The 25,699-nt window shown below is 44.0% G+C and overlaps 1 protein-coding gene across 8 annotated transcripts in view; it reads left to right on the top strand.

Moving 5' to 3' along the window:
• The first annotated feature begins 260 nt into the window (after positions 1–260).
• LOC146796197 (small nuclear ribonucleoprotein G-like) overlaps positions 261–25,699 on the top strand; it is a 195,217-nt gene continuing 169,778 nt past the window's right edge. For all 8 annotated transcript variants that reach the window (XR_014969574.1, XR_014969575.1, XM_085628638.1 and 5 more), the window contains exons 1-3: positions 261–382; positions 715–737; positions 1,995–2,119. Coding sequence is in view for 6 of the 8 variants with exons in the window: in XM_085628638.1 (XP_085484764.1) it covers positions 351–382; positions 715–737; positions 1,995–2,119 (180 nt within the window). In the remaining 2 variants the exon portion in view is untranslated. The remainder of the gene's footprint in view (positions 383–714; positions 738–1,994; positions 2,120–25,699) is intronic.

Below are 25,699 nucleotides of genomic sequence, written 5' to 3'. Positions count from 1 at the left end.
GATCGTAAAGCGAGACTATAGAGAGCGCGTTTGAAAAGTGCTCCCAAAAAGCGGATTGCATGGCTAGCACGCGCACAATCACGCGCATCGTGCCGCCATGCAATCCGCCTTTTGGGAGCACTTCAAAGGGTCCGCTCCCCCGCCCCCAAGCGCGCGCGCGCCACGCTCCGCCGGGCTTGTCTCTTACAGTATCCAGTTATCCGGAGTGACGTTAACGCGTAACAGTCCCTCGTTCGTGTAATCTTGCGCTGATAGGATGTTGCTTTTACGGGCTGACGTCAAACGCTCTGACTCGCGTGCTGTGGAGGATTTGGTCTTTCTCTTGGCTTTTCTGGAGATCAGGCGCCAACATGAGCAAAGCACACCCGCCTGAGCTCAAGAAGTATGTTCCTCGGTGAAATGGGTGGGAGAATCCGAGTACACAGGAGTAGCCGGCGGATATGAGCTCCAGGGATACAAGGGAGCGTAGGGCCAGGCATGTCTTATACATAGGGAAGAAGCGGCATGAGTGTTAGATAGCCGAGACAATCGAGCGCTAGAGGCACAAATCCGTCGAACCATTGGGGGAAGGGGCTGTGGCCCCGTGCGAAAAGCAACGAGGCTAGTAAAGTTATGCTCACGAGCGAAATCAAGTGTTGTCTAATTGGTCTTTAGGGTGACTTGTGGTTTAAAATGCATTTAACGTATTAATTTTTGTATTTCTTATTTGTTTAGGTTCATGGACAAGAAGCTGTCATGTAAGTATTATCATCCCGAATAACTCGGTGTGTATTATGCCTGAAGACCGTGCATCCTCCCCAGAGTTGTAAACCACACACTCGCTCTTAGTTCGCTTCCTTAAACATATGCCAATCCTTAAACATATGCAAATTGGCTTCCTTTCTAGATTTTTCGTTAATTAATCTTCCGCTCTTTCGGCTGAACGGCAGGAGCTGTTATCGGCATTGACACGATTCTGTTCTCTTACGCCAGGACAGTACCAAATATGTGAAATGCCGTTTCATTCTTCGGCTGCTGCCCAAAAAAAAAAAAGAGTGGGTTGGTGCCAGAGTGCATTACAGATTGTTGCCTTTGTTTTGATTAGTTATTTGCACAGTGGAAGCGGTCTCTCTCTATATAGTTACATATATCTTCACTGGCAGCTTCATTATGCTACGAGTTTCCGAAACAATTCCTCCTACGTTTTTGTAAGCCTTTTAAGCGGAAACAAGTGGCTGCCTATTAACCTGGGTTTTTCATTTGAAATCGCAGCAGGCTAAACTGCTCTTTAATATTTCAAGAGTAGATTCGTACTCGGCATATTTCTACATGGCTCCTGTTTTAATTCAGACACCGTGTTGTTCTGTGAGTTTAGGGTATCTTTGCAGTAACGGTTCTTTTTGATCTCTCAATAGTCATTGAACTGCTATTGTAAGCCCGGAAAACCGGCCTAAGCAAGTTCAGTGGTTTGAACCTCCAAAAAATGCAAAACAGTTCAGAATTAGGAATATTTGAAACGGATACACAATTTGTGACTTCTGTTATTTAATTAGCCAGTAAAAGTGTACAAAAAAGTACTTTAATTTTAATGGGATTGTTGGAGATTTCAAAAATGTCCTAGTCCCTCCCCCGGGACCTGAACCAAATCAAGAAACGGCTGCTTTAGTGTCTTTCACACCATACAGACACTGATAATCAGTGGGTTGAGTGTTATTGGACAAAAGTTTTAGGGTCTAAACCATGATGCAGTTATCAACTTGGCATTCTGTTTTAAATGGGCACTTAACAGAGCCGTGCTTGATTGTAGTACGTAAATTGCTGGTGGCAATGCCAACAAACTGAACATAACCGCTCCCAGGCATTTCTGTTCGTAAAAATCTGGTGCAGGTTCTCCCACCCGGTCTTGTTTTATTTGTACGTGCTTTTATATTTAAAGAAACTTGAATATATTATTCAGTTGGTTAAAAGGTGAAGATGTACAGGAGCCACTTCTTACTGATCGTTTTTTCTCACAGTAAAGTTAAACGGTGGTCGCCATGTCCAGGGCATTTTGCGAGGCTTTGACCCCTTCATGAATCTTGTGATTGACGAAACTATAGAGATGGCAGCTGGAGGCCAGCAGAACACCATCGGAATGGTGGTAAGTAGAATGCAAAGCAGCATAAATTATGTGTGTAATAAATAACTGCAGTTTTGCTGAAATATTTCATGGATTTCATAAGCAATTGACACTTTTAAAGGGTAGTACTTGGTTCCTACATGCTTTAACTGACTGGGTTTTGCGTTTTGATTCCTCAATATATATTTCTGGCTTTAAAAAAAAAAAAAAAAACTTGATCATGCCTGCCTTTTCTATCTATGCCGTTGTGAAATTGTAAATTAATCTACAGTTAATAAGAACTGCAGTCACCTTCTCCAGCTTCTAAAAATGTAAATTCTTATACATGTGAAGGAAAATAATAGTACCACCAAAGAAAAGCAGTCCAGTTGTATTTCAATCAGTGTGAAAACTCAGCTGCAGCATGAATGTTTTGTCAGCAGTGGAGCACAACTTTGCTATAGCCTAAGGTTTACGATTAGTCACTAACCCTCATCTAGAGCTCCAATCTCCTTATAAGGTCTTCAAAGGTGTACTGTAAAGGGTTGTTTCACTGAGCACTTTTTTGGATTTGAATAGCACAGATTACAAAGAGACAATCCTCTTACCACCTAAAATGTTCAGGGGCACACCTGTCTCTTCCCATCTTTAACACATGAAAGTTTAACACTTGGAAACTATAGGAACAGATTCCCTTTTGTCCTACAACTTAATTTGGGTATGAAAATGCTTTGAAGGTGCACCATTCATTCGTATAAACCCTGAAAGAGGTTGTATCCAAGAATTATACAAAACAAACGCACATCTTACTCAATGTGAAAAAAACGATATTCGATTTTTTAGTGCTGGCAAGTTTAGTACATAAAAAAAAAATCTGCATATGAACACAAATTCTCCTAATTTAAGGCAGAATACAAACAGCTTATTCTCCGCAAAATACCTTATTTTTGTATCTCAATTTAAACAATACATAATTAAAACACATATAAAAACATGTTAAAACACATATCAAAAAGTGTATTATCTGACAGGGTTTGAGTAATTAGTGCACCTTCAAATCCTTTCAATAGCATTCTCGTACCCCAATGAAGTTGTAGCACAAAGGGAATCTGTTTGTATAGCGTCATATCTACCCTGTCCCTTTTGACATTTAAGGGTGTCTCTCTGGCTTGTGTAATACTTGGTAGGTGCAATCTTTACTCACTTGAAAAGTTTTTGCTGTGGTTATACGCTGCCCATTCAGAACCCATTAGTAGAAAGCACAACGCATAAATCTTGAAGAAAATTCCTTCTCTAGGCAGCCTCCTAACTAAACATCCTTCCACTGCCTCCGTCCAAAAGTTGCCTTCTCCATCTACACATAATGCTCTTTGCCTTAATATAGGTGACCTTATGGTTCTAAGTTTAATCAACACCATTCTCCCAATTGAATGCTTCTTCTGTTCTACATAAATGTGTAGCTATGCCAATTGAAACTAATCGAGATTGAAACTGCTAGGATGTATTGGTTTAAGAATGAATTAAACGTGGTGTTTCTGGTCCATACTCACTTGGACAACAGATGTCGCAATTCCTGTGATCTAAGAGCACCAATGTGTACTGACTGCTTTAAAAAAAAAACCTGACTTATTACCAAAAAATATCTTCATTTGTGCTACTATATTTTTTTTAAACTTTTATTTTGGTGGCAAATCCTCAAACTGACCATACTACATTTCATTTTTTGGATAATACATACCATCTATTGAATAAATGCTGCAAAAAAGTCCTTCAGTTTCTAGGAAATTATTTGTTTATTACTTAATACTATTTGCAGAGTCTTAAGTATCATATTTTATTGTATCTTAGAGTTTTAGTTGTAAATCTGTTTTATTGGGCATAAAGATATTAAAGACACAGGCACTTAAACTGTAGCTCACAGTATTAATATAGTCTGGCATTGCAGCTGAGGAAGATCCAGAATTTTGACACCAGGCCAACTTGTGCTGCTCAATGGTTCAATCACAATAAGTCTCAACTTGTTAACCGCCAATGGCTCTAGAATAGAGATAAAATCGTGAGCAGTTTTTAGGTCTCGCCTGAGACAGCGCTTTAGCGCTGCTCTGGCGAGACTTATAGTAAGCGAGTTTTGGAAGTGCAAACAGTGGCTTTTCAGGCCTCCAAATACAGTGCATCTGCGTCGGCCGGGCGCGTGCACCATTTGGAGGCCTGAAAGCACTCGTTTGCTTTCACTTTCGCGGGCCGCACGGCCGCTTTGATGTAATCGCGATCGCGATTACTTTCACACACGCACATACCCTACCACGGTCAGTAGCGGCCGCTGACACCATTTGCCAGCCTGAATGTCTCCACCTTGCCCCCCCCCCCCCCTCTGTGTCTCTTCACGAGCTGGAAAGGTCGCCAGATAGTTTCATGTGTGAACACTGGAATGGATGGCTGATAACTGCAATATTCGTAATGTCTGGTTTTAAAATCTGTTGCGTGACTTTCGACAGCCATGTTAAATAAAACGTTATATATGACCCCTTGAAATCTGTTCTTTTGTGTTATCGTGTCGGAGAAATAAGTATCTTTTCCGAAATGTACTAAGCCGACAACGATGCAGTGTGTTAAGCCACACCCTTAGTGAATCATATAGGCCACGCCTCTTATAAAGGTATCTTAGTTCCACTTCTGAAGCCAGACCCTTCTCTGGAGTCTTTCACTCGCACTTTTTTTAATCCTACTTAATGATGCCCCTCGCCATTCTCAAAGCGCTCTGAAGCCGCAGTGTGGTTATTTGAGCTCTAAACAAATATAAATCTGGTAATTCGCTCATTCCGTTCATTTTCTCTTTTTACACACCACTTTCTTCTTTTTTTATTCTGCACGTTTATCTCCGTTTCTGTTTTTAGCTAAAGGCATTTTTTTTTATTTTTTCGGCTTAAATAAAATACAAAGATAACTTGGAAACTTTAACCTACCTGAGCCAGATGTCCCACCAGGACGGGGCACTCTAATTTAAGTCAGGGAGTTTTTTCAGACAGTTAGATGCAGCTTTGAGTGGGCAGCTGTGTCAGCAGGGGGCGTTGATTTCTAGTAAAACAAACAAAAGAGAGAAACCCTGCATCATCCTAGCACGTCTACCAAACAGCCGAGGTATATAAAATGTGTACGTCATCTACACAGCCAAAGGCGCCCAGACCTGCGAAGACTTCGCATTGGGATTGTATGCCTTTTTTTAACGCAAACCCGAGGCAAAGTGTTGCGGATTTACAATCTTTGTGTTGGATTGTAACCCAAAGTAACACAAAACTGTGCAACGTGCAGTCTTGTGTTACTTTGTGTCAAGGCGGTGCTCCGTGGATGGTGCATGGATGTTTCCACACACGTTCACCCACGCCTAGAGTCTACTAATGTAATATTTTTAGACAGCACTTGGTGGCAAAAACAACACAACTTCGAGGAGGTGTTAACATTGAGAAACTATATAATTTTCCAACATTGTAAATTGTGCATGCGTGCTACACTGCACTGTCTAGAACACATACAGCGTGTGAACGTTTTAAGGTATGACTGTCCATTGTCATTTGCTCTTTCCAGAACAAACTCTAGGCTAGACATCAAACAGAGAGCTTTGCGCTATGGTATAAAGTATAAACGCATCTTCGAGGTGAGGGCATGAGGCCGCCTCTGAACAATGACTGCCGCTGCCCAAAGCCTGCGGCCAGTGCTGTTAAACGTTGGGGCGCCGACCACGAAGACTGTGCAGTCCTGAATCCACCTCACGTCCTGGGGGTCATCCCACTTCCATTCATTTTTAGGGGTCGCCATCTCATGATTTGGGAACAGGACTGTTTTTTGTTCCCTCCCCCCCTCCTCCTTCCTCCCTCCTGTAGACATTCGCTCTGCGTCCCCCTGGCCCTATATTTTGGGAATGGGTTTTCGCTTTTCAGTCTCATTAAAAATGACCCTTAAAACGCTGTTGGGCTCAATCAGCTAAAACACAGCAAGCTGCCTGTGAGTGCCTAGAAGCAGGGACTGTTCAGCTACCTTTTTTCTGGCTTAGAACTTGAAACCTCCGCTTCGTGTGCATGAACCCAGTGGGCAATTCTCAGAGTGAAATAGACTTTCGAGCACATTTACATTAAAACAACGAGCGATGCTGAGCGCGCTCCTAATGTGGGTGTCTCTCAGGTTCTAGGGCTTTTTTCCACCCCCAGGTCGCGGCGCTTAGCCAGGGTGTGGCGTGTGCACGTGGGTGCCCTGTGAACGTGCACGCATGTCACCACTGCTGGTGACGAAAGCGGGGTTGGGGGCATGCATTACAGAAAGAGCTGCGGACTCAGTCACAACAATTGGGCTCGTCTTGACAGACCAAACAGTACGCATGGCCTTCTAGGCGCAGTGCGGCTACATTCTATGGACTGCAGAGGCTCGGTATAACGCTCCGGTGCCCACATCTGGCTTCTGAGAGCTGTGTGCATGAGCCAAATATAAAAGCAGAGCCGTGTCTTCCAGAGGTGAAGGCCGTGGGCCGATAGGTCTTCAGTAGAGCCTGTTTTACCCCCTACGTGGCAGGTTGAGTTTACGCTACTGACATTGTAAATGACAATGCCTTTTATTTGTTTTAAAACCAAAACATAAATAAAAGGCATTGTAATTTTACAATGCCAATAGCTCAAACTCTTATAAATGCGAGACCTATTGCATTGCAAATGCTTGTTGAAGCATGTCACCACACTCGGGGAAGATAGGGAGCTGATTAAACACCTTCTAACTAAAGCATCCGGGGGCATCGAATCTTATTTGTCTTATTTTCATAATGCCCATGATGGATTTTTAATGACACGGTTCAGGCTAAATCTTCTGCACCACATACTAGCTGACCCGGCAGGATTTACAGCGTCTATAGAGATGAAGAGACCATGTGGCTGCGACGAACGGTCTCCACAGGATACCCTTCACTTTTCTTTATTATGTCCCTTTTATTCACAATCCAGGAGCCTCTTTTTAAAGAGAATTTTAAAGAAAGCTAGATTTAAACATGCAAGGGTGGCCTTGTTATTTTTAAAACTGTCCTCAGATGCTTTGACTCTGTTTTGTACTGTAAATTTTTTGAGGGCAGCGGTCAGGCTTAGAGCAACAAAGGGCATTGGGAGAACATAAGTTGCCTGTGATGTTATTCCCTTCATGGTTTTATGAATGAATTGGCTGAGGGGAGGGGTACCTAATTATTGATGTATTGAATACGTATCGTGTAGGTTTTTAGATTGTTGAATTGGTTCATTTTTTAACTTTGCTGTATTTTACATGTACTTTTATGGTATTCTTTTATACCGAATAAAGTAATGTGATTGATTGAATGTCTGTATCTCACAAGGGTGATGAATTAATAGTGACCTAAACAAGTCACTACCGTATCTAGCAGAGGAAGGAACACGCAATAGAGTCGAAAAGGCTTTGTTTTTAAAGACAAGAACCCTCACTCACCCAAGGGTGACATGCTTCATCATTGGGTCCCCTCTTACACACTGCAACCGCAAAGTAGGCAGTGTGGGCTACGACTCTCTAAAACAAAATGAGAGGAGCGTGAGGTGTTTTCCGAGTAACCAATTTAGGCAACGTGAGTAAGGGACAGAGTGCACATTACAAAACAAAAAAGTGCATTAAAATTAGCTCCTGGGTAACAGAACATTTTTAATAGTAGTCCCCATGGGCTAAAGTAAAAACATTTAATAAAGGATTGAAAAAATATCCTATTTCTCAGTGGTCGACATGTTTCTGCCTGTTTGAACATTAATTCATGGCATTCATCAGGACCTAAGATGTTGTCACTCTGTATATAGAACAAATAATAAAGTCTAAGAAAACCATACTTAATTGGATATGGTGAATCACGGACAAAGACACCAGCTTCAGTCAGGTTCAATGTCTACAAAAAATTACATATATGAAACATAATTAATATGGACACCATTGCAAAGAATCCCTGCACCAAACACCACGTGAATATCACATGTCGCACGTGGATCTAGGATATAAAAACACTTTTGTGCATATTAATATCCATCGCTCTCAACAAGAATAGAGCAAAAACCAATAAGCACTCACCTAGGGGGTAATATTAATTTACCTCCTCCCTACAGGGAGTGTACTCTCAGATCGCAGTTTTCTGGAAGTAAAATCAATAGAAGCAGCGTGAGATATAGCAAGTCACATTCTTCACCTGATAAAGGTAACAGAATGTTTACACGTCTAGTCACAACCTCAATGTGCTGTATCTAGATGAACAGCATCGTATCGTCTATACTTGATGTAAAATCAGCATGACCCCTCCACTATTATGCTGGTTATGGGTGGTTATACTGTACAAGGGAGAAGCCCAAAATTATCCTCACAGTATCTACATACTCGGAGCCCAGTTTTTGCAATACATCGCATCTGCTATAAATCGGGACACAATGTATGTAAGACTAACCATCAACAGAGGCTTATACTTCATAAATTATCATGGACATCAAAAATTCTAACGCCCTCTAAAAGTAGATTATAACGATCAGCCACCCCTCCATTTACCTGGTGATAAACGGCGCCTAGTCTCCGTATGGCAACACTCCAAGAGGGGAAAAAACCTTATATGGCGAAGTGTCTTTTAAAGTCTCCTCTGTTACCCGCGATATCTGAATGCAACCTGAAGTGTTAAGTCTCACTACCGGGTCACAGGGCACTTGGGTAATGTAGTCTGTCCCAACACAGCAAGGTATTCGTATCATGAAATTAAAAGATAACTTCCTATAAAACGGGTAAGGAACAGAAAAGGGTAGCGAGATATATTCTGCATAAAAAGCGTCCACAACAAACAAGTATTTGTGAATCTCTCATTCCTATAATGTCGAGATGTACCCGGAAGTACAGGCTCTCGTTCATGGGTCATTAAGGAAATGTAGTTTAACCCGATAACATCAAAGAAATGGTAGTCGTAGTTTGCTAAATAAATTGTCATTTCAAACAGATAGGAAAAATTGAACAGAAATATATAAAATATTCTTTACATAAGTCAGACTGAATCACAATGACCTAAATATTCATAGAGTGAGTTAAGCTGTTAGATACACTCAAATTACAACACATGTATTGGTGGTGATGCACACTCCAAAAGCACTCAGGATCACAAATATATTCGTTGAATTAAGATCTATAGGTAAAGTCTAGAGACAATGAACCCAAAGCAGATTATAAGGCACCCCATGGGATATCTTCGTTCAAGCCACTAATGTGGCTTTTAATACGGAACACCCAACGTTGTTCCCGGCGAAACAATACAGTTTCCAGGGGGCCCATGTTAACGTCATAGTTGGGTTTATCAATGACTACACATTGTAGATCATTCTCAGTGTGACCTTGTTCCAAAAAGTGTTTCGTCATGCGTGTATTGGCTTTCTTGCATCGAAAGGTACTACGATGTTCTGTAATCCTTAGATGTACTTTTCTTGTGGTCATGCCAATATAAATCAAGGAGCAGGGACATTTAATCATGTAAATGACCCCGCTTGAGTTACAGTTAGTGTGTTTGTTCAATTTCCACGGTCTGTCTGATTGTATATCTACATCTGTTATATGTTGAGTGAACGGACACACTGCACACGATCCACAAGGGAAGTGTCCCATCACTGGGTCAGCATTCCACAGTGTAGTTTGTCTATTTTGTCCGTTGTTATTCTTAGGTCTAGTGTGGACCATCATATCTTTTAAATTACTACTGCGTTTCAATGCAAAAATGGGGCGCTCTGGTGTTAAATGACCAGTGTTGAGGATGTGCCAATTGGAGTTAATGGCTTTTTTAATGTTGATTGTTAAATTGGAGAATGTAGTGACACATACCATTCTTTCAAGACGTGGCTTAGTAAAGGTCTCCAAAAGTGCCCCTCTGTTATTATTTCGAGCACGCTTGGAGGCTCTCTTGACCAATGATATTGAGTAGTGTCGTGTGACCAATTCTTCAGTCAATTTTTTAGCATGCTTTTTATAATTCATTGTGTCTGTGCAATTTCTCCTTAGTCTCAGAAACTGACCCACAGGTAAATTGTTAAGGAGAGCCCGGGGATGGAAACTATTGTAGCTCAACAAAGAGTTACGGGACATCGGTTTCTGATAAAGTTCAGTGTATATCCTGCCTTCATGCGGATATTGTCTGAGATCCAAAAAGGGGAGAGAATGGTTACTCGATTCACCAGTGAACTTTAAATTAGTATCACACGTTTTCAGCCACTCTGAAAAGACACCTAGAGATTCCTGGTCACCTTCCCAGATGACCAGGATATCATCTATATATCGCTTCCAAAGTTTGAGTTTGTTGTGAAAGGGATTGTCTGATGGATAGATGTATTTGGTTTCAAAACCATGCATTCAAAGGTTAGCCATGCTGGGAGCACAGGTACTCCCCATGGAAGTACCTGTTGTTTGCCAAAAGAGGTCCCCTTCAAAACTGAAGAAATTTTCTTTAAGAGCTAAAGTGGCACACCATAATACAAAATCATTAGGGGTTTGGTCATTCCGTGCAGTGTTATCCAGCAATTCCCGGATCATGTTTAAGGTGTCATCTTGCGGTATGTTCGTGTACAATGCTTATACATCATACGAGGCCATGAGTTGGGACACAGGATCGAACATTAGGGTTTCTAAACATGTGAGTATATGTTTAGTATCCTGTAAATAGGATGGCATACGAGACACCATAGGACGAAGAAAATGATCCACAAATTGGGACAAGGGTTCTAAAATTGAACCAATACCCGAAACAATGGGTCTACCTGGTGGGGGTCGTTGGTGTTTGTGTATTTTAGGAACAGTATAGAAGGCCGGTATTTTCGGGTGTTTCTGTATCAAGAAATCAGCCTCATTTTTAGTTATCCAGCTTGCCTCTTTATCTTGTTCCACCAATGTCTTGATGCGTATTTGTAGTCGTCTAGTTGGATCTTGTAAAATACGTGTGTAGAATGTTCCGTTGTTCAGTTGTCTCAGACATTCCGCTCTGTATACCGTCGTATCCAGAATCACAGTGGCTCCTCCTTTATCTGCTGGCTTGATAGTAATTAAGAGGTCATTGCCTAAAGTAGTGACACAATGTCTCTCTTCATTAGATAGATTACAGAACAATTTCTGAGTGTGACTGAGGCTTGTTTCATATTGTTTAAGGACAGCCTTCTCAAAAGTGAGTACTTCCGAAGGAACCTGTTGGGAAGTAGGTACAAAGGTAGATTTATTCCTAAGTCCTGTATTAGTCCCTTGAGAGGCTGACTCCTGTTCTTGGCCACTAAAAAAGAAAGCAAGGCGAACTTTGCGAAAAAATTCTGCCAACTCTTTATGTGTCACAAAATCATCCCCAATTTTGGTGGGTACAAAACCCAATCCTTTTGAAAGTACACACTCTTCAAGTGGTGTAAGTCTTTTACTACTCAGATTGACAACTAAATTGTTGTCTCGCTCGTTGTTGCTGTCATACTCCTCGTGACTCTCTGTTCCAGTGTGGGATCCCAATTGACCCTCGGGTTCTCCATCGGTTTGCCTCTGTTGCCTCTCCGTCTTCCTCTTCGTCCTCTGTCCTGCCCAAAATAGGTTGATATACAGGGCCCCCATAGGGTGGACAAGGATTGTGCATCGGTGTAGGAAAAGACCATGGTTGTGGAGGCCACCACGGTGTGTGTTGATTGGTCGGAAAATGAAACCCTCTTCCTCTTCCTCGGCCTCTCTTTGGTATAAACGGGGGAGGCGCGTGTTCGATATCCGAATCGTTAGAATCACTCCACTCATCCGAGTTGGAGGTCCACTCATCAGTATCTCGCCGCCAGCCTCGTGTACCTTTTCTGTTACTTTTCTTATTGTTGAGGCTTGACTGATAACCGTCTGTTATATAAGGATATACCTTATCTAGGGCAAATCTATCTAGGTCTTTCTTGAGTTTGCCAATCTTATATATCACCAAGTCATCTTTCACCTCATTCAAATATTTTGATATTTCATCCAGTTTCTTTTTATAACTGGTGATCTGTATACCTGTTTTAAGTTGACTCTCTAGAGTCTGAATTTCTACAAGCAATAAATCAGATGTTTCCTTTGCTGTAGTGATAATCAAGACCAACCAGTCCCTAGTACATCGCCAAGCTATTTTGGACCAATTAGTGACAAACAGCTTGTTGTCCAAAAACAGTCTGGGGGTATTTGAAACAATCAAACCAGGTGGTGCTATATTGCTCCTCAAGTATTCTGTTAGGATAGCTGCATGTAGAATGGTTCGCACTTGTTGTTTTTTTATGTTACTAAGTTTGGTCCATTCTTCTGAATTGGATAAAGTTTGTGAAATATGTGTGTCAAGGATACTAAGTGTATCTAATATTGCCTGGACCGTATCTTCATCAAAGGTCAGTCCGGTGTATTCCATAGCTCTAGGCACAGATTACAAATTAATCAGGACACAGAATAAAGAACCAAATGGGTGCACAAGAAACTGTCCACTATCGTATCAAAAAATGTGTTGGGGAAAAGAAGCCAGAGAGAAAAGAGACGGAGAGGCTAACGGAGAAGCAGTATAAAAAATAATACGGGGAAGAGGAAAGAAGAAGAACCTGCCAAATCTCACTCACAATGTATCGACTCACAGCAAAACCTGCTATCTAAAAGTGATATAGAATACAAAAAATATAAAAAATACAAAAAGTCCAAGAAACTCACAGAAAAAAACTGTACTAAATGTGTATCTCACATGGGGGTTCAAAAGTACGGAGTAAACATAATCATCACTACTCCTAAATATGTATCTCACAAGGGTGATGAATTAATAGTGACCTAAACAAGTCACTACCGTATCTAGCAGAGGAAGGAACACGCAATAGAGTCGAAAAGTCTTTGTTTTTAAAGACCAGAACCCTCACTCACCCAAGGGTGACATGCTTCATCATTGGGTCCCCTCTTACACACTGCAACCGCAAGGTAGGCAGTGTGGGCTACGACTCTCTAAAACAAAATGAGAGGAGCGTGAGGTGTTTTCCGAGTAACCAATTTAGGCAACTGGAGTAAGGGACAGAGTGCACATTACAAAACAAAAAAGTGCATTAAAATTAGCTCCTGGGTAACAACATTTTTTTAATAGTAGTCCCCATGGGCTAAAGTAAAAACATTTAATAAAGGATTGAAAAAATATCCTATTTCTCAGTGGTCGACATGTTTCTGCATGTTTGAACATTAATTCATGGCATTCATCAGGACCTAAGATGTTGTCACTCTGTATATAGAAAACCATACTTAATTGGATATGGTGAATCACGGACAAAGACACCAGCTTCAGTCAGGTTCAATGTCTACAAAGAATTACATATATGAAACATAATTAATATGGACACCATTGCAAGAATCCCTGCACCAAACACCACGTGAATATCACATGTCGCACGTGGATCTAGGATATAAAAACACTTTTGTGCACATTAATATCCATCGCTCTCAACAAGAATAGAGCAAAAACCAATAAGCACTCACCTAGGGGGTAATATTAATTTACCTCCTCCCTACAGGGAGTGTACTCTCAGATCGCAGTTTTCTGGAAGTAAAATCAATAGAAGCAGCGTGAGATATAGCAAGTCACATTCTTCACCTGATAAAGGTAACAGAATGTTTACACATCTAGTCACAACCTCAATGTGCTGTATCTAGATGAACAGCATCGTATCGTCTATACTTGATGTGAAATCAGCATGACCCCTCCACTATTATGCTGGTTATGGGTGGTTATACTGTACAAGGGAGAAGCCCAAAATTATCCTCACAGTATCTACATACTCGGAGCCCAGTTTCTGCAATACATCGCATCTGCTATAAATCGGGACACAATGTATGTAAGACTAACCATCAACAGAGGCTTATACTTCATAAATTATCATGGACATCAAAAATTCTAACGCCCTCTAAAAGTAGATTATAACGATCAGCCACCCCTCCATTTACCTGGTGATAAACGGCGTCTAGTCTCCGTATGGCAACACTCCAAGAGGGGAAAAAACCTTATATGGCGAAGTGTCTTTTAAAGTCTCCTCTGTTACCCGCGATATCTGAATGCAACCTGAAGTGTTAAGTCTCACTACCGGGTCACAGGGCACTTGGGTAATGTAGTCTGTCCCAACACAGCAAGGTATTCGTATCATGAAATTAAAAGATAACTTCCTATAAAACGGGTAAGGAACAGAAAAGGGTAGCGAGATATATTCTGCATAAAAAGCGTCCAAAACGAACAAGTATTTGTGAATCTCTCATTCCTATAATGTCGAGATGTACCCGGAAGTACGGGCTCTCGTTCATGGGTCATTAAGGAAATGTAGTTTAACCCGATAACATCGAAGAAATGGTAGTCGTAGTTTGCTAAATAAATTGTCATTTCAAACAGATAGGGAAAATTGAACAGGAATATATAAAATATTCTTTACATAAGTCAGACTGAATCACAATGACCTAAATATTCATAGAGTGAGTTAAGCTGTTAGATACACTCAAATTACAACACATGTATTGGTGGTGATGCACACTCCAAAAGCACTCAGGATCACAAATATATTCGTTGAATTAAGATCTATAGGTAAAGTCTAGAGACAATGAACCCAAAGCAGATTATAAGGCACCCCATGGGATATCTTCGTTCAAGCCACTAATGTGGCTTTTAATACGGAACACCCAACGTTGTTCCCGGCGAAACAATACAGTTTCCAGGGGGCCCATGTTAACGTCATAGTTGGGTTTATCAATGACTACCCATTGTAGATCATTCTCAGTGTGACCTTGTTCCAAAAAGGGTTTCGTCATGCGTGTATTGGCTTTCTTGCATCGAAAGGTACTACGATGTTCTGTAATCCTTAGACGCACTTTTCTTGTGGTCATGCCAATATAAATCAAGGAGCAGGGACATTTAGTCATGTAAATGACCCCGCTTGAGTTACAGTTAGTGTGTTTGTTCAATTTCCACGGTCTGTCTGATTGTATATCTACTTCTGTCATATGTTGAGTGAACGGACACACTGCACACGATCCACAAGGGAAGTGTCCCGTCACTGGGTCAGCATTCCACAGTGTAGTTTGTCTATTTTGGCCGTTGTTATTCTTAGGTCTAGTGTGGACCATCATATCTTTTAAATTACTACTGCGTTTCAATGCAAAAATGGGGCGCTCTAGTGTTAAATGACCAGTGTTGAGGATGTGCCAATTGGAGTTAATGGCTTTTTTAATGTTGATTGTTAAATTGGAGAATGTAGTGACACATACCATTCTTTCAAGACGTGGCTTAGTAAAGGTCTCCAAAAGTGCCCCTCTGTCATTATTGCGAGCACGCTTGGAGGCTCTCTTGACCAATGATATTGGGTAGTGTCGTGTGACAAATTTCAGTCAATTTTTTAGCATTTAGTTTGAATGTCTACATCTATCCTCATATTGGAAAGAGTCACTGCAGCTACAACAGCAGCTTTCACTGCTGCATTTGCGGGTTCATCAGACAATGAATTCCTTGCATTGTGTATTCCTACATGTTGGTGGCTCAGTGTATGGATGACAGGAGTCCGTGGCAAACTTGCTTTAAGATTTGCCACCGTTCCCCAATGCCACTTGTGCCTAAAAGTATACCCTTTTGAGTCTCTGAAGCCTTTCTGGCTCCAATAGTGTAAATACTAATTGTAAGACTGCATACAATAATACGAATCACACACTATGAGTGTGGGGAATTCCTGATCCATATTCTCCAGTGCCAGAACTAGAGCTTTCAGTTCAGCCGGCTGTGCCGTGCAATCACCTAGTGACTCCGTGAATGTATTTAAAGTTTGGCATTTTCCATCTCTCATTTTACCCTTTACCACTGCGCAATCAGTGAAGCATTGATGTTTTCTTCCGACTGCAGGCTGGGCAGAACCATCAGTGTAAAGAATAAAGTTGTAATGATCTAGAGGCATTATCTCATTGAGCAGAGGGTATTATCGTTCATATTGAAGGTAAGCTTGTGTTTGTAGCGTGGAGTCAAATATTTTGTCTACATCTTGTTGCTGTTAGTGAATTTGCCCACTGTATCCATCTAAGATGTAAGGCTTTCGCGTTCGGGGCGCTGGCCTGTGTGACCGCCTCTAATGCTGGAATGGGAGCCACAGCTATTATGCGTTTCTCCTAAGCCAATGATGTTTCTCTCACCACAGATACTTTGTGAGTAAAAGGGTCGCAGAGACCACTGCCTTGAACTGAACATCATTTTGTGCACCTTGAACTATTTTTGCAGCATTTTTAAAGTAAGCCTATTTTTCTAGGATTTTATCGCATCACCGGCTTAGCGTGAAGAAGTTTGTCGCCTTCTCCTGCCCGCAACCAAGCGCATCATCCTCCCTTGCGGTAAGGATTCAACGCATCGCTGGTTAGCGTGAGGAAATTTATTGCTACAACTCCTTAGCGACATTTTTGTTGCTTTGCTACGGAATCCAGATACTTTGTGAGTAAAATGGTCGCAGAGACCACTGCCTTGAACTGAACATCATTTTGTGCACCTTGAACTATTTTTGCAGCATTTTTAAAGTAACCCTATTTTTCTAGTATTTTGGATTTTCACTGTTATTGGTCTTGTGATTACGTCTATATAAATATACCTATTTTTATAACTACTTGAGTGATGTCCATTTGTAGTGTTCCTCATTATATTACTGTGTATGGTCATAAATGCTTCACACACTGCCTCTGAGATAAGCCTAGCTGCTCGTGCTACGTTACCACAGGGTTGAGCAGGGGTTGTCAAAGGGTGTAGGCTGCTTACTCTGACTTAGGAAGAAGGGTCCCTACTTGGACAGTGGCCAGCCATTGCCAACTAGAGACCCGCATTTCTAACATTGGTGGTCAGCGGTGAGGATCTGGACTTGCATTTATGATTGCATACAGTAATTATAGTGTACACTACTAGTGAGTGCAGACCATAACATAACCATGCACGTTTTTGAGACTTTTGATTCTATTTTTGACCGTTATTGCCAGTTATTGCTACAATGGGCAAGCCCAGATCCAATGCCTCTGAGGATCTCTCCTGGGAATAAGAGAAATTAGAAACCTACAATGCCAAGCAGCTCAAATATTTTTGCAAACGCTTCACAGTCCCTATCACTGGTCTCACTAGAAGGGAAGAGTATTACAAGGCGCTGAAGGCCTGGTTAGAAACCAGGGATGCCCCTAGGAATATGGAAGGGCCTGTGGATGGGGGAGAGAATGCAGGAAAGCAGCAGGAAGAAATTGTAGATTTGGTAGGGGATAAAGCCGTTTCCAGCCCGGGCACTAGTGTGTCCTCAAGGGGCCTGACTCCAGAAGAGATGGAGGACAGGGAGAGAGATAGGCGGCATAATATGGAGATGCCTAAGCTTAAATTGGATGGTCAGAGAGACCTAGAGAATAAGAAGTTAGAATTTGAGATGATGAAGGTGAAATTTGAACATGAGAGAATTTTGAGGGAGTTGGAGATTAAAGCAAAGAGTATGGAGATCTCCCCCTCTGGTGGCAGCATACCAGTAGTGCATACTGAGAGTAGAGTGTATATACCTAAAGAGGTTATTAAGGATTTTCATAAAAGTGAAGATATTGGGCAATGGTTTGCCGCTTATGAATTAGCTATGGTGTCCCACCGGGTCCCTGAGAGGGATTGGGGAGCGGGGTTGTGGGGACGCTTTGTGAGTGAGGGGAGGGATACCTTGTTGGATCTGCCCCCAGAAAGTAGGATGGTTTATGCCCACATGAAGGAAGCTTTGATTACCCGCTATGGTTTGACCCCTGAAATGTACAGGCAGAGATTTAGAACCTGCAAGAAGTTAGAGGGTACCACGTGGGTTGAATATGTGTCTTTTTTTGGCAGAGCAATGGAGCGCTGGGTAAAAGGCAGCAAAGTAGAAACTTTTAAGAAACTGTATGACTTGATTGCATGGGAGCATTTCTCTAGTAATTGTTTTCCTGAGCTACGCCAGCATCTGATAGATTGCAAGCTAACTAACCCTAGGAAGCTTGCTGAGGAGGCGGACCGCTGGGTGAGCAACCGGGTTCGCAAGGGTCCAGTGGGAGACTTCGCCAAAGGTGGGCAGGGTCCCCAGCAGAGAGGTGGGGGGGACAGGGGTAAACCAAGTGAGTTCCACCGAGGGCCCCAAGATAATTCCCAAGGGAACCAGGCAGTGGTGTCCCAGCCTCCCCAGGATAAGAAGCCAATGCCCCCAACAGGTAAGCCTGTTCCAAGGGGGCCCCCTACTTGTTTTAAGTGTGGCCAGGTGGGCCACAGATACTTTGATCCCCAGTGTCCTCAAAGGGATACTCCTGCACCACCCCGTGCACCGCCCCAACCAGCTTGCTAGTGTAGCCCTGGGGGAGGAGGAGATGGGTGCCCAAGGTGGGTTGGACCCCGTAGAATTGACCCTTATCTCACTAGGAGACTTTGAAATGGTTTCTAAGCCTGCACTGCCTGATAACACTAAAAAATACAGGCAGTGGGTAACCATCAATGGCCATAGAGTGGAGGCTCTGAGGGACACAGGAGCCAGTGTAACTGCTGTCAGCTCCCGGTTGGTGTCCAAAGAGCAGGTTGTGCCCCATGCATTCTACCCAGTAGTGTCTGCAGACAACACAGAGAGCTGTCAGGATGTTTTCTGTTGGTGCAAAATGCATTTCCGCAGTATAATATAAATGCTATTTATATGCAATTGGTACAGTGTCACTTTCATTGAATGTGATATATGTATATCCAGTGGTCCCTGCAGTTAGGCATATTACCAAATTTGTTGTATTTACACTTGTGTGTAAGTGTTTTGCAGCTAGCATGTCAGCTTGTACTGAATGCAAGATTTTTGTGTGTTCTGGTGTCCAATGTGTGCTTGAGAAGTCTGAACAGACTAATTCATAAAACGGTTTCACCCGTTGTGCATAATCTGGTATGTATTTTCTACCAAAATTTAGAAAGCCTGATAGCGATTGGAGCCTTATTAATGTATTTGGTGGTTATGAGAATGCATACTTCTCCAGGAGGTGTGTTGCTAAGCTTTTCCCTTCATCTGACAACTCGAATCCCAAGAACAGGATACTGAGATAGGCAATTTTTGATTTTTTTTTAAAGTTGAATTTGTACGCAATATGAGCAATTCTTAGAATTATGCAATCTACTCTCGGCCAAATGTGTTTCTAAGTCATCATCTGTGAGATATATATCATCGACGTAGGACAATGCTTCATTGTCAAAGCACTATAACAGTCCTGTTACACGGGCAGAGAACAAACCTGGGGTGTTATTTTACCAATGTGGCAAACAACATAATTGATTTTAGTACCAAAGGGTGGTAAATGAGGTCAAATACCTGCTTTCAGGTGCTATGTTTAGGCAGAAAAATCAATTTTATATAATATTTGCACTATATTATTCATTAGTACCCCGCTGTGTACATTTTGTATTGCAAATATGCAAGTATGACTGTTCTATTGTCTATAGTCTAAGACTAAGCGAGTGAATGATCTGGTTTCACTACTGGAAACAAAGGATTGTTCATTGGTGTTAGACCTGGCACCATTGGCATGAGTCTCCCTTCCATTTTTTTGCTGTGTCTCCTCTGTTTTTGCTGGTTATAGATGCTGTGGGCGCTGTGCCACTGCCATTCAGTGCCACAGCGCGAATGCTCCCTTTGTACAGATGACATGTGACTTGGTACATCCATGATTGGCTTATTTGGTTTACCTGTTAGTCCCTAGTAGCGTGGCCCGTGTGTGCCCAGGGCTGGTAAACCGAATGCTGCTGGTGGGCCTGCAGCACTGGTTTGTGCCACCCACAGAAGCAGCTTGTAAAGTGTGTCTCAGACCTGCCACTGCAGTGTCTGTGTGCAGTCCAGAACTGCCATCTTGGCTGTGAAGTGCACCCACTTCCCAGCCCCTAAACCTTCCCTTGGCATCCTGTAAGCCCCCCTTATGATAGGGTGCATTGTCTGTGTAAGGTAGGACATGCCCTGATGTGTGTAGCATGTCCTAGTAGTGAATTACACCCAATTTCGTTTTTCACTACTGTAAGGCTACCTGTTCTCCATAGGCCAGAATGGGAGGTCTGGGCTATTACATTCTATAGTCCTAACTGACCCACAGAACATGGTAGAAAAAGGAATTTAGTATGCCTGAGCTCAGAATATTAAAATACATCTTTTAGTGAAGGTTATTTTTATATTCTGTGTTTGAAACTACCACTTTTAGAGTATAGGCACTTTCTTGCCTAAGCCTTCCAGTTTGCTCTGCTATTATGTGTATTGGCTGTCTGGTTTTGGAGGGACAGGGCAGGCTGAGTCAGACCTGGGTTGAATAGAGAGATCTGCCTTGGAGTGAGGGGAGGGGTAGCTCCTGCACTTGAATAGGGCTGTGCCTGGCAAGGTGAATGCTGGCTCCACCTCCCACTGTGCGTCTGAAGGCAGACCCCCTCTTTCTGAAAGGAAGGATGCAGCCTGGTAAACAAAGTGCTCCAGGGCTGGGCAGAACTGGTTCTGGCTGGGTTCAGAGACTTGTGACCCCTAAGAACAAAGACTTTGGGGGTATGAATATTTGTGCCCAAACCCCTACAATTTGTATTGCTCCTGGACAACAAGAAGAACCTCTGTCCGTGTAACTACAGGAATCTGCAGGAGAAGGACTTTCCTTGTGCTTGTGTGCTGTTTCTGGGACTGGTCTGTAGTGGTTACTACTGGACTTGGAAGAAGAGGAAAAGGACTTTGAAGGAACTTTTATTTTGTGGCTACAGCAATCACCCAAGGGCTAGAAGAGAGCTAGCCTCCTGCAGGAGTCTCAGGCACATCAGACTCCACCACCAGCCTCCTGTTTCCTCCCAGCGAGGATTTCTATCTGCAGGTGAGGCTCCTGTGAGTTCCAGGGCCTCTAGTTCTACTGCTGAGAAGAGAGTGCTGAAAATCGTCGCTAACCCCCGTTAGCGAGCCGCTGCAGTGGTGAGCGTGAGAAAAATCGTCGCTCTGCTGTCGCCGAGCGCTCGCTAACCCCGAAGAATATCGCATCATCCGTCAGCAGACCTGAAAACGCCCGCTATCCCGAAGATCGGCGCATCACCCGTCAGCGGGCCTGAAAACGCCCGCTATTCCGAAGTTCGTCGCAGCACCTGTCTGCGGGCCTAAGAAACGCCTGCTATCCCGAAGATTGTCGCATTGCTTGTTAGCGGGCCCCAAAGCGCTCGCTAACCCCAAATCATCGCATCAAGTACATCGCAGCGCGGACGCCGAGCGTTCGCCATTTTCCCCGCATCGCATCAGGATCGTCGCTCCCTCGCGTAGCGCCATTTTCTTTCATCGCAGCAAGATCGCACATGCAACAGGCTCGGTGCATCATCCTCCCTTAGCGGCAAGGATTTTATCGCATCACCGGCTTAGCGTGAAGAAGTTTGTCGCCTTCTCCTGCCCGCAACCCAGCGCATCATCCTCCCTTGCGGTAAGGATTCAACACATCGCTGGTTAGCGTGAGGAAATTTATCGCTACAACTCCCTAGCTTTGCCACGGAATCCAGATACTTTGTGAGTAAAAGGGTCGCAGAGACCACTGCCTTGAACTGAACATCATTTTGTGCACCTTGAACTATTTTTGCAGCATTTTTAAAGTAAGCCTATTTTTCTAGGATTTTATCGCATCACCGGCTTAGCGTGAAGAAGTTTGTCGCCTTCTCCTGCCCGCAACCAAGCGCATCATCCTCCCTTGCGGTAAGGATTCAACGCATCGCTGGTTAGCGTGAGGAAATTTATTGCTACAACTCCTTAGCGACATTTTTGTTGCTTTGCTACGGAATCCAGATACTTTGTGAGTAAAATGGTCGCAGAGACCACTGCCTTGAACTGAACATCATTTTGTGCACCTTGAACTATTTTTGCAGCATTTTTAAAGTAACCCTATTTTTCTAGTATTTTGGATTTTCACTGTTATTGGTCTTGTGATTACGTCTATATAAATATACCTATTTTTATAACTACTTGAGTGATGTCCATTTGTAGTGTTCCTCATTATATTACTGTGTATGGTCATAAATGCTTCACACACTGCCTCTGAGATAAGCCTAGCTGCTCGTGCTACGTTACCACAGGGTTGAGCAGGGGTTGTCAAAGGGTGTAGGCTGCTTACTCTGACTTAGGAAGAAGGGTCCCTACTTGGACAGTGGCCAGCCATTGCCAACTAGAGACCCGCATTTCTAACATTGGTGGTCAGCGGTGAGGATCTGGACTTGCATTTATGATTGCATACAGTAATTATAGTGTACACTACTAGTGAGTGCAGACCATAACATAACCATGCACGTTTTTGAGACTTTTGATTCTATTTTTGACCGTTATTGCCAGTTATTGCTACAATGGGCAAGCCCAGATCCAATGCCTCTGAGGATCTCTCCTGGGAATAAGAGAAATTAGAAACCTACAATGCCAAGCAGCTCAAATATTTTTGCAAACGCTTCACAGTCCCTATAACTGGTCTCACTAGAAGGGAAGAGTATTACAAGGCGCTGAAGGCCTGGTTAGAAACCAGGGATGCCCCTAGGAATATGGAAGGGCCTGTGGATGGGGGAGAGAATGCAGGAAGGCAGCAGGAAGAAATTGTAGATTTGGTAGGGGATAAAGCCGTTTCCAGCCCGGGCACTAGTGTGTCCTCAAGGGGCCTGACTCCAGAAGAGATGGAGGACAGGGAGAGAGATAGGCGGCATAATATGGAGATGCCTAAGCTTAAATTGGATGGTCAGAGAGACCTAGAGAATAAGAAGTTAGAATTTGAGATGATGAAGGTGAAATTTGAACATGAGAGAATTTTGAGGGAGTTGGAGATTAAAGCAAAGAGTATGGAGATCTCCCCCTCTGGTGGCAGCATACCAGTAGTGCATACTGAGAGTAGAGTGTATATACCTAAAGAGGTTATTAAGGATTTTCATAAAAGTGAAGATATTGGGCAATGGTTTGCCGCTTATGAATTAGCTATGGTGTCCCACCGGGTCCCTGAGAGGGATTGGGGAGCGGGGTTGTGGGGACGCTTTGTGAGTGAGGGGAGGGATACCTTGTTGGATCTGCCCCCAGAAAGTAGGATGGTTTATGCCCACATGAAGGAAGCTTTGATTACCCGCTATGGTTTGACCCCTGAAATGTACAGGCAGAGATTTAGAACCTGCAAGAAGTTAGAGGGTACCACGTGGGTTGAATATGTGTCTTTTTTTGGCAGAGCAATGGAGCGCTGGGTAAAAGGCAGCAAAGTAGAAACTTTTAAGAAACTGTATGACTTGATTGCATGGGAGCATTTCTCTAGTAATTGTTTTCCTGAGCTACGCCAGCATCTGATAGATTGCAAGCTAACTAACCCTAGGAAGCTTGCTGAGGAGGCGGACCGCTGGGTGAGCAACCGGGTTCGCAAGGGTCCAGTGGGAGACTTCGCCAAAGGTGGGCAGGGTCCCCAGCAGAGAGGTGGGGGGGACAGGGGTAAACCAAGTGAGTTCCACCGAGGGCCCCAAGATAATTCCCAAGGGAACCAGGCAGTGGTGTCCCAGCCTCCCCAGGATAAGAAGCCAATGCCCCCAACAGGTAAGCCTGTTCCAAGGGGGCCCCCTACTTGTTTTAAGTGTGGCCAGGTGGGCCACAGATACTTTGATCCCCAGTGTCCTCAAAGGGATACTCCTGCACCACCCCGTGCACCGCCCCAACCAGCTTGCTAGTGTAGCCCTGGGGGAGGAGGAGATGGGTGCCCAAGGTGGGTTGGACCCCGTAGAATTGACCCTTATCTCACTAGGAGACTTTGAAATGGTTTCTAAGCCTGCACTGCCTGATAACACTAAAAAATACAGGCAGTGGGTAACCATCAATGGCCATAGAGTGGAGGCTCTGAGGGACACAGGAGCCAGTGTAACTGCTGTCAGCTCCCGGTTGGTGTCCAAAGAGCAGGTTGTGCCCCATGCATTCTACCCAGTAGTGTCTGCAGACAACACAGAGAGCCAATGTGAGGTGGCTCAGGTTCCCTTTGAGTGGGGGGGGGTCTCAGGAACTCTTCAGGTGGCTGTGAGGCCCGCCATGCCTGTGCACTGTCTGTTGGGCAATGATTTAGAGAACTCACCGTGGGCTACGGTGGAGAGGAGAGCTCACTTACAAATGTTGGGTCTGCCTGAGTGGGCATGTGCTACCACTCGGTCCATGGCGGCCAAAGAGGGTGTTGAGAGAGACCTGGAACCTGAGAGTATGGCCCAGGTCCCTGCCTTAGAGAGAAGGGGCAGGGGGCGCGGGAAGCCGGCCCCCTTGGTTCCCACGGCCCAGGACGGAGCAGACCCTGAGGGGGATGCCGGGGAGCAGAGTACCGACCTGGGGGACCTGCCTGAGCTGACCCAGTGGCAGCAGGAAGGGGGGCCCACCAGGGAGGAGTTTTGTGAGCAGCAGAGAACTTGCCCTTCTCTTGAGGGTATGCGGCAACAGGCTGCAGCCCAGGCAGCAGGTGATATGTCCGGTTCACATCTGATTTATTGGGAGAATAGTCTCCTGTATAGCGAGCCTAAGGCTGCTGAGCCGGGGTCAGCCTGTGTGCTGGTGGTACCCAAGTGCTTCAGAGCCTTCCTACTGGGGTTGGCTCATGACATTCCATTGGCAGGACATCTGGGGCAGACCAAGACCTTTGAGAGGCTGGTCACCCACTTTTATTGGCCCCAGATGCGCAAGAGTTCAGATACGTATTGTAGGACCTGTGAGACTTGCCAGGCAAGTGGGAAGAGTGGGGGGAAGATCAAAGCCCCACTCCAGCCCTTTCCAGTTGTTAGTACCCCATTCGAGCGAGTGGACATTGACATTGTGGGGCCTCTGGACCCCAAGACAGCCATGGGCAACAGGTACATCCTGGTCTTGGTGGACCATGCCACCCGGTACTCTAAAGCCATCCCGCTCAGGACAGTGACGGCCCCCGTGGTGGGACGTGCACTGATGGGGATCTTCTCCCGTGTGGAGTTCCCCAGAGAGGTGGTGAGCGACAGGGGGACCAACTTCATCTCCCAGTATATGAAGTCTCTGGAAGGAGTGTGGGGTAACTTACAAGTTCACCACTCCTTACCACCCCCAAGGTAACGGTCTGGTTGAGAGGTTCAACCGGACCTTGAAGGGCATGATCATGGGCCTAGAAGAGCCCCTGAGACGTAAGTGGGACATCCTCTTGTCATGCCTGTTGTTTGCATACCGTGAAGTGCCACAGAAGTCCTTAGGATTCAGACCCTTTGAACTGCTCTATGGCCATCCGGTAAGAGGGCCTCTGAGTCTGGTCAAGGAAGGCTGGGAGCAATCTCCCAGAAAACCTCCCCAGGATGTATTTAGCTACATCCTGGCCTTCAGGAACCAGACTCGGCGTTTCAGAAAAATTGCTGAGGCAAATCTGGATGCCACTCTGGTCGAGTTTCAACCTGGTCAGAAGGTTTGGGTACTGGCCCCAGTGGAGCCTTGTGCGCTCCAAGATAAGTGGACCGGTCCATTTGAGGTGGTGGAGCGAAAAAGTCAAGTTATCTATTTGGTGGACTTTAAATCTCCCAGGAACCCCCTGCGGGTCCTGCATGTGAATTGCCTAAAGCCCCACTTTGAGAGGTCTGAA

Source organism: Triturus cristatus, chromosome 10, assembly GCF_964204655.1.
Source record: "Triturus cristatus chromosome 10, aTriCri1.1, whole genome shotgun sequence".
NCBI classification, from domain to species: Eukaryota; Metazoa; Chordata; class Amphibia; order Caudata; family Salamandridae; genus Triturus; species Triturus cristatus.
Note: the sequence above shows the minus strand (reverse complement) of the source record. Positions and strands in the feature narration are given on the sequence as shown.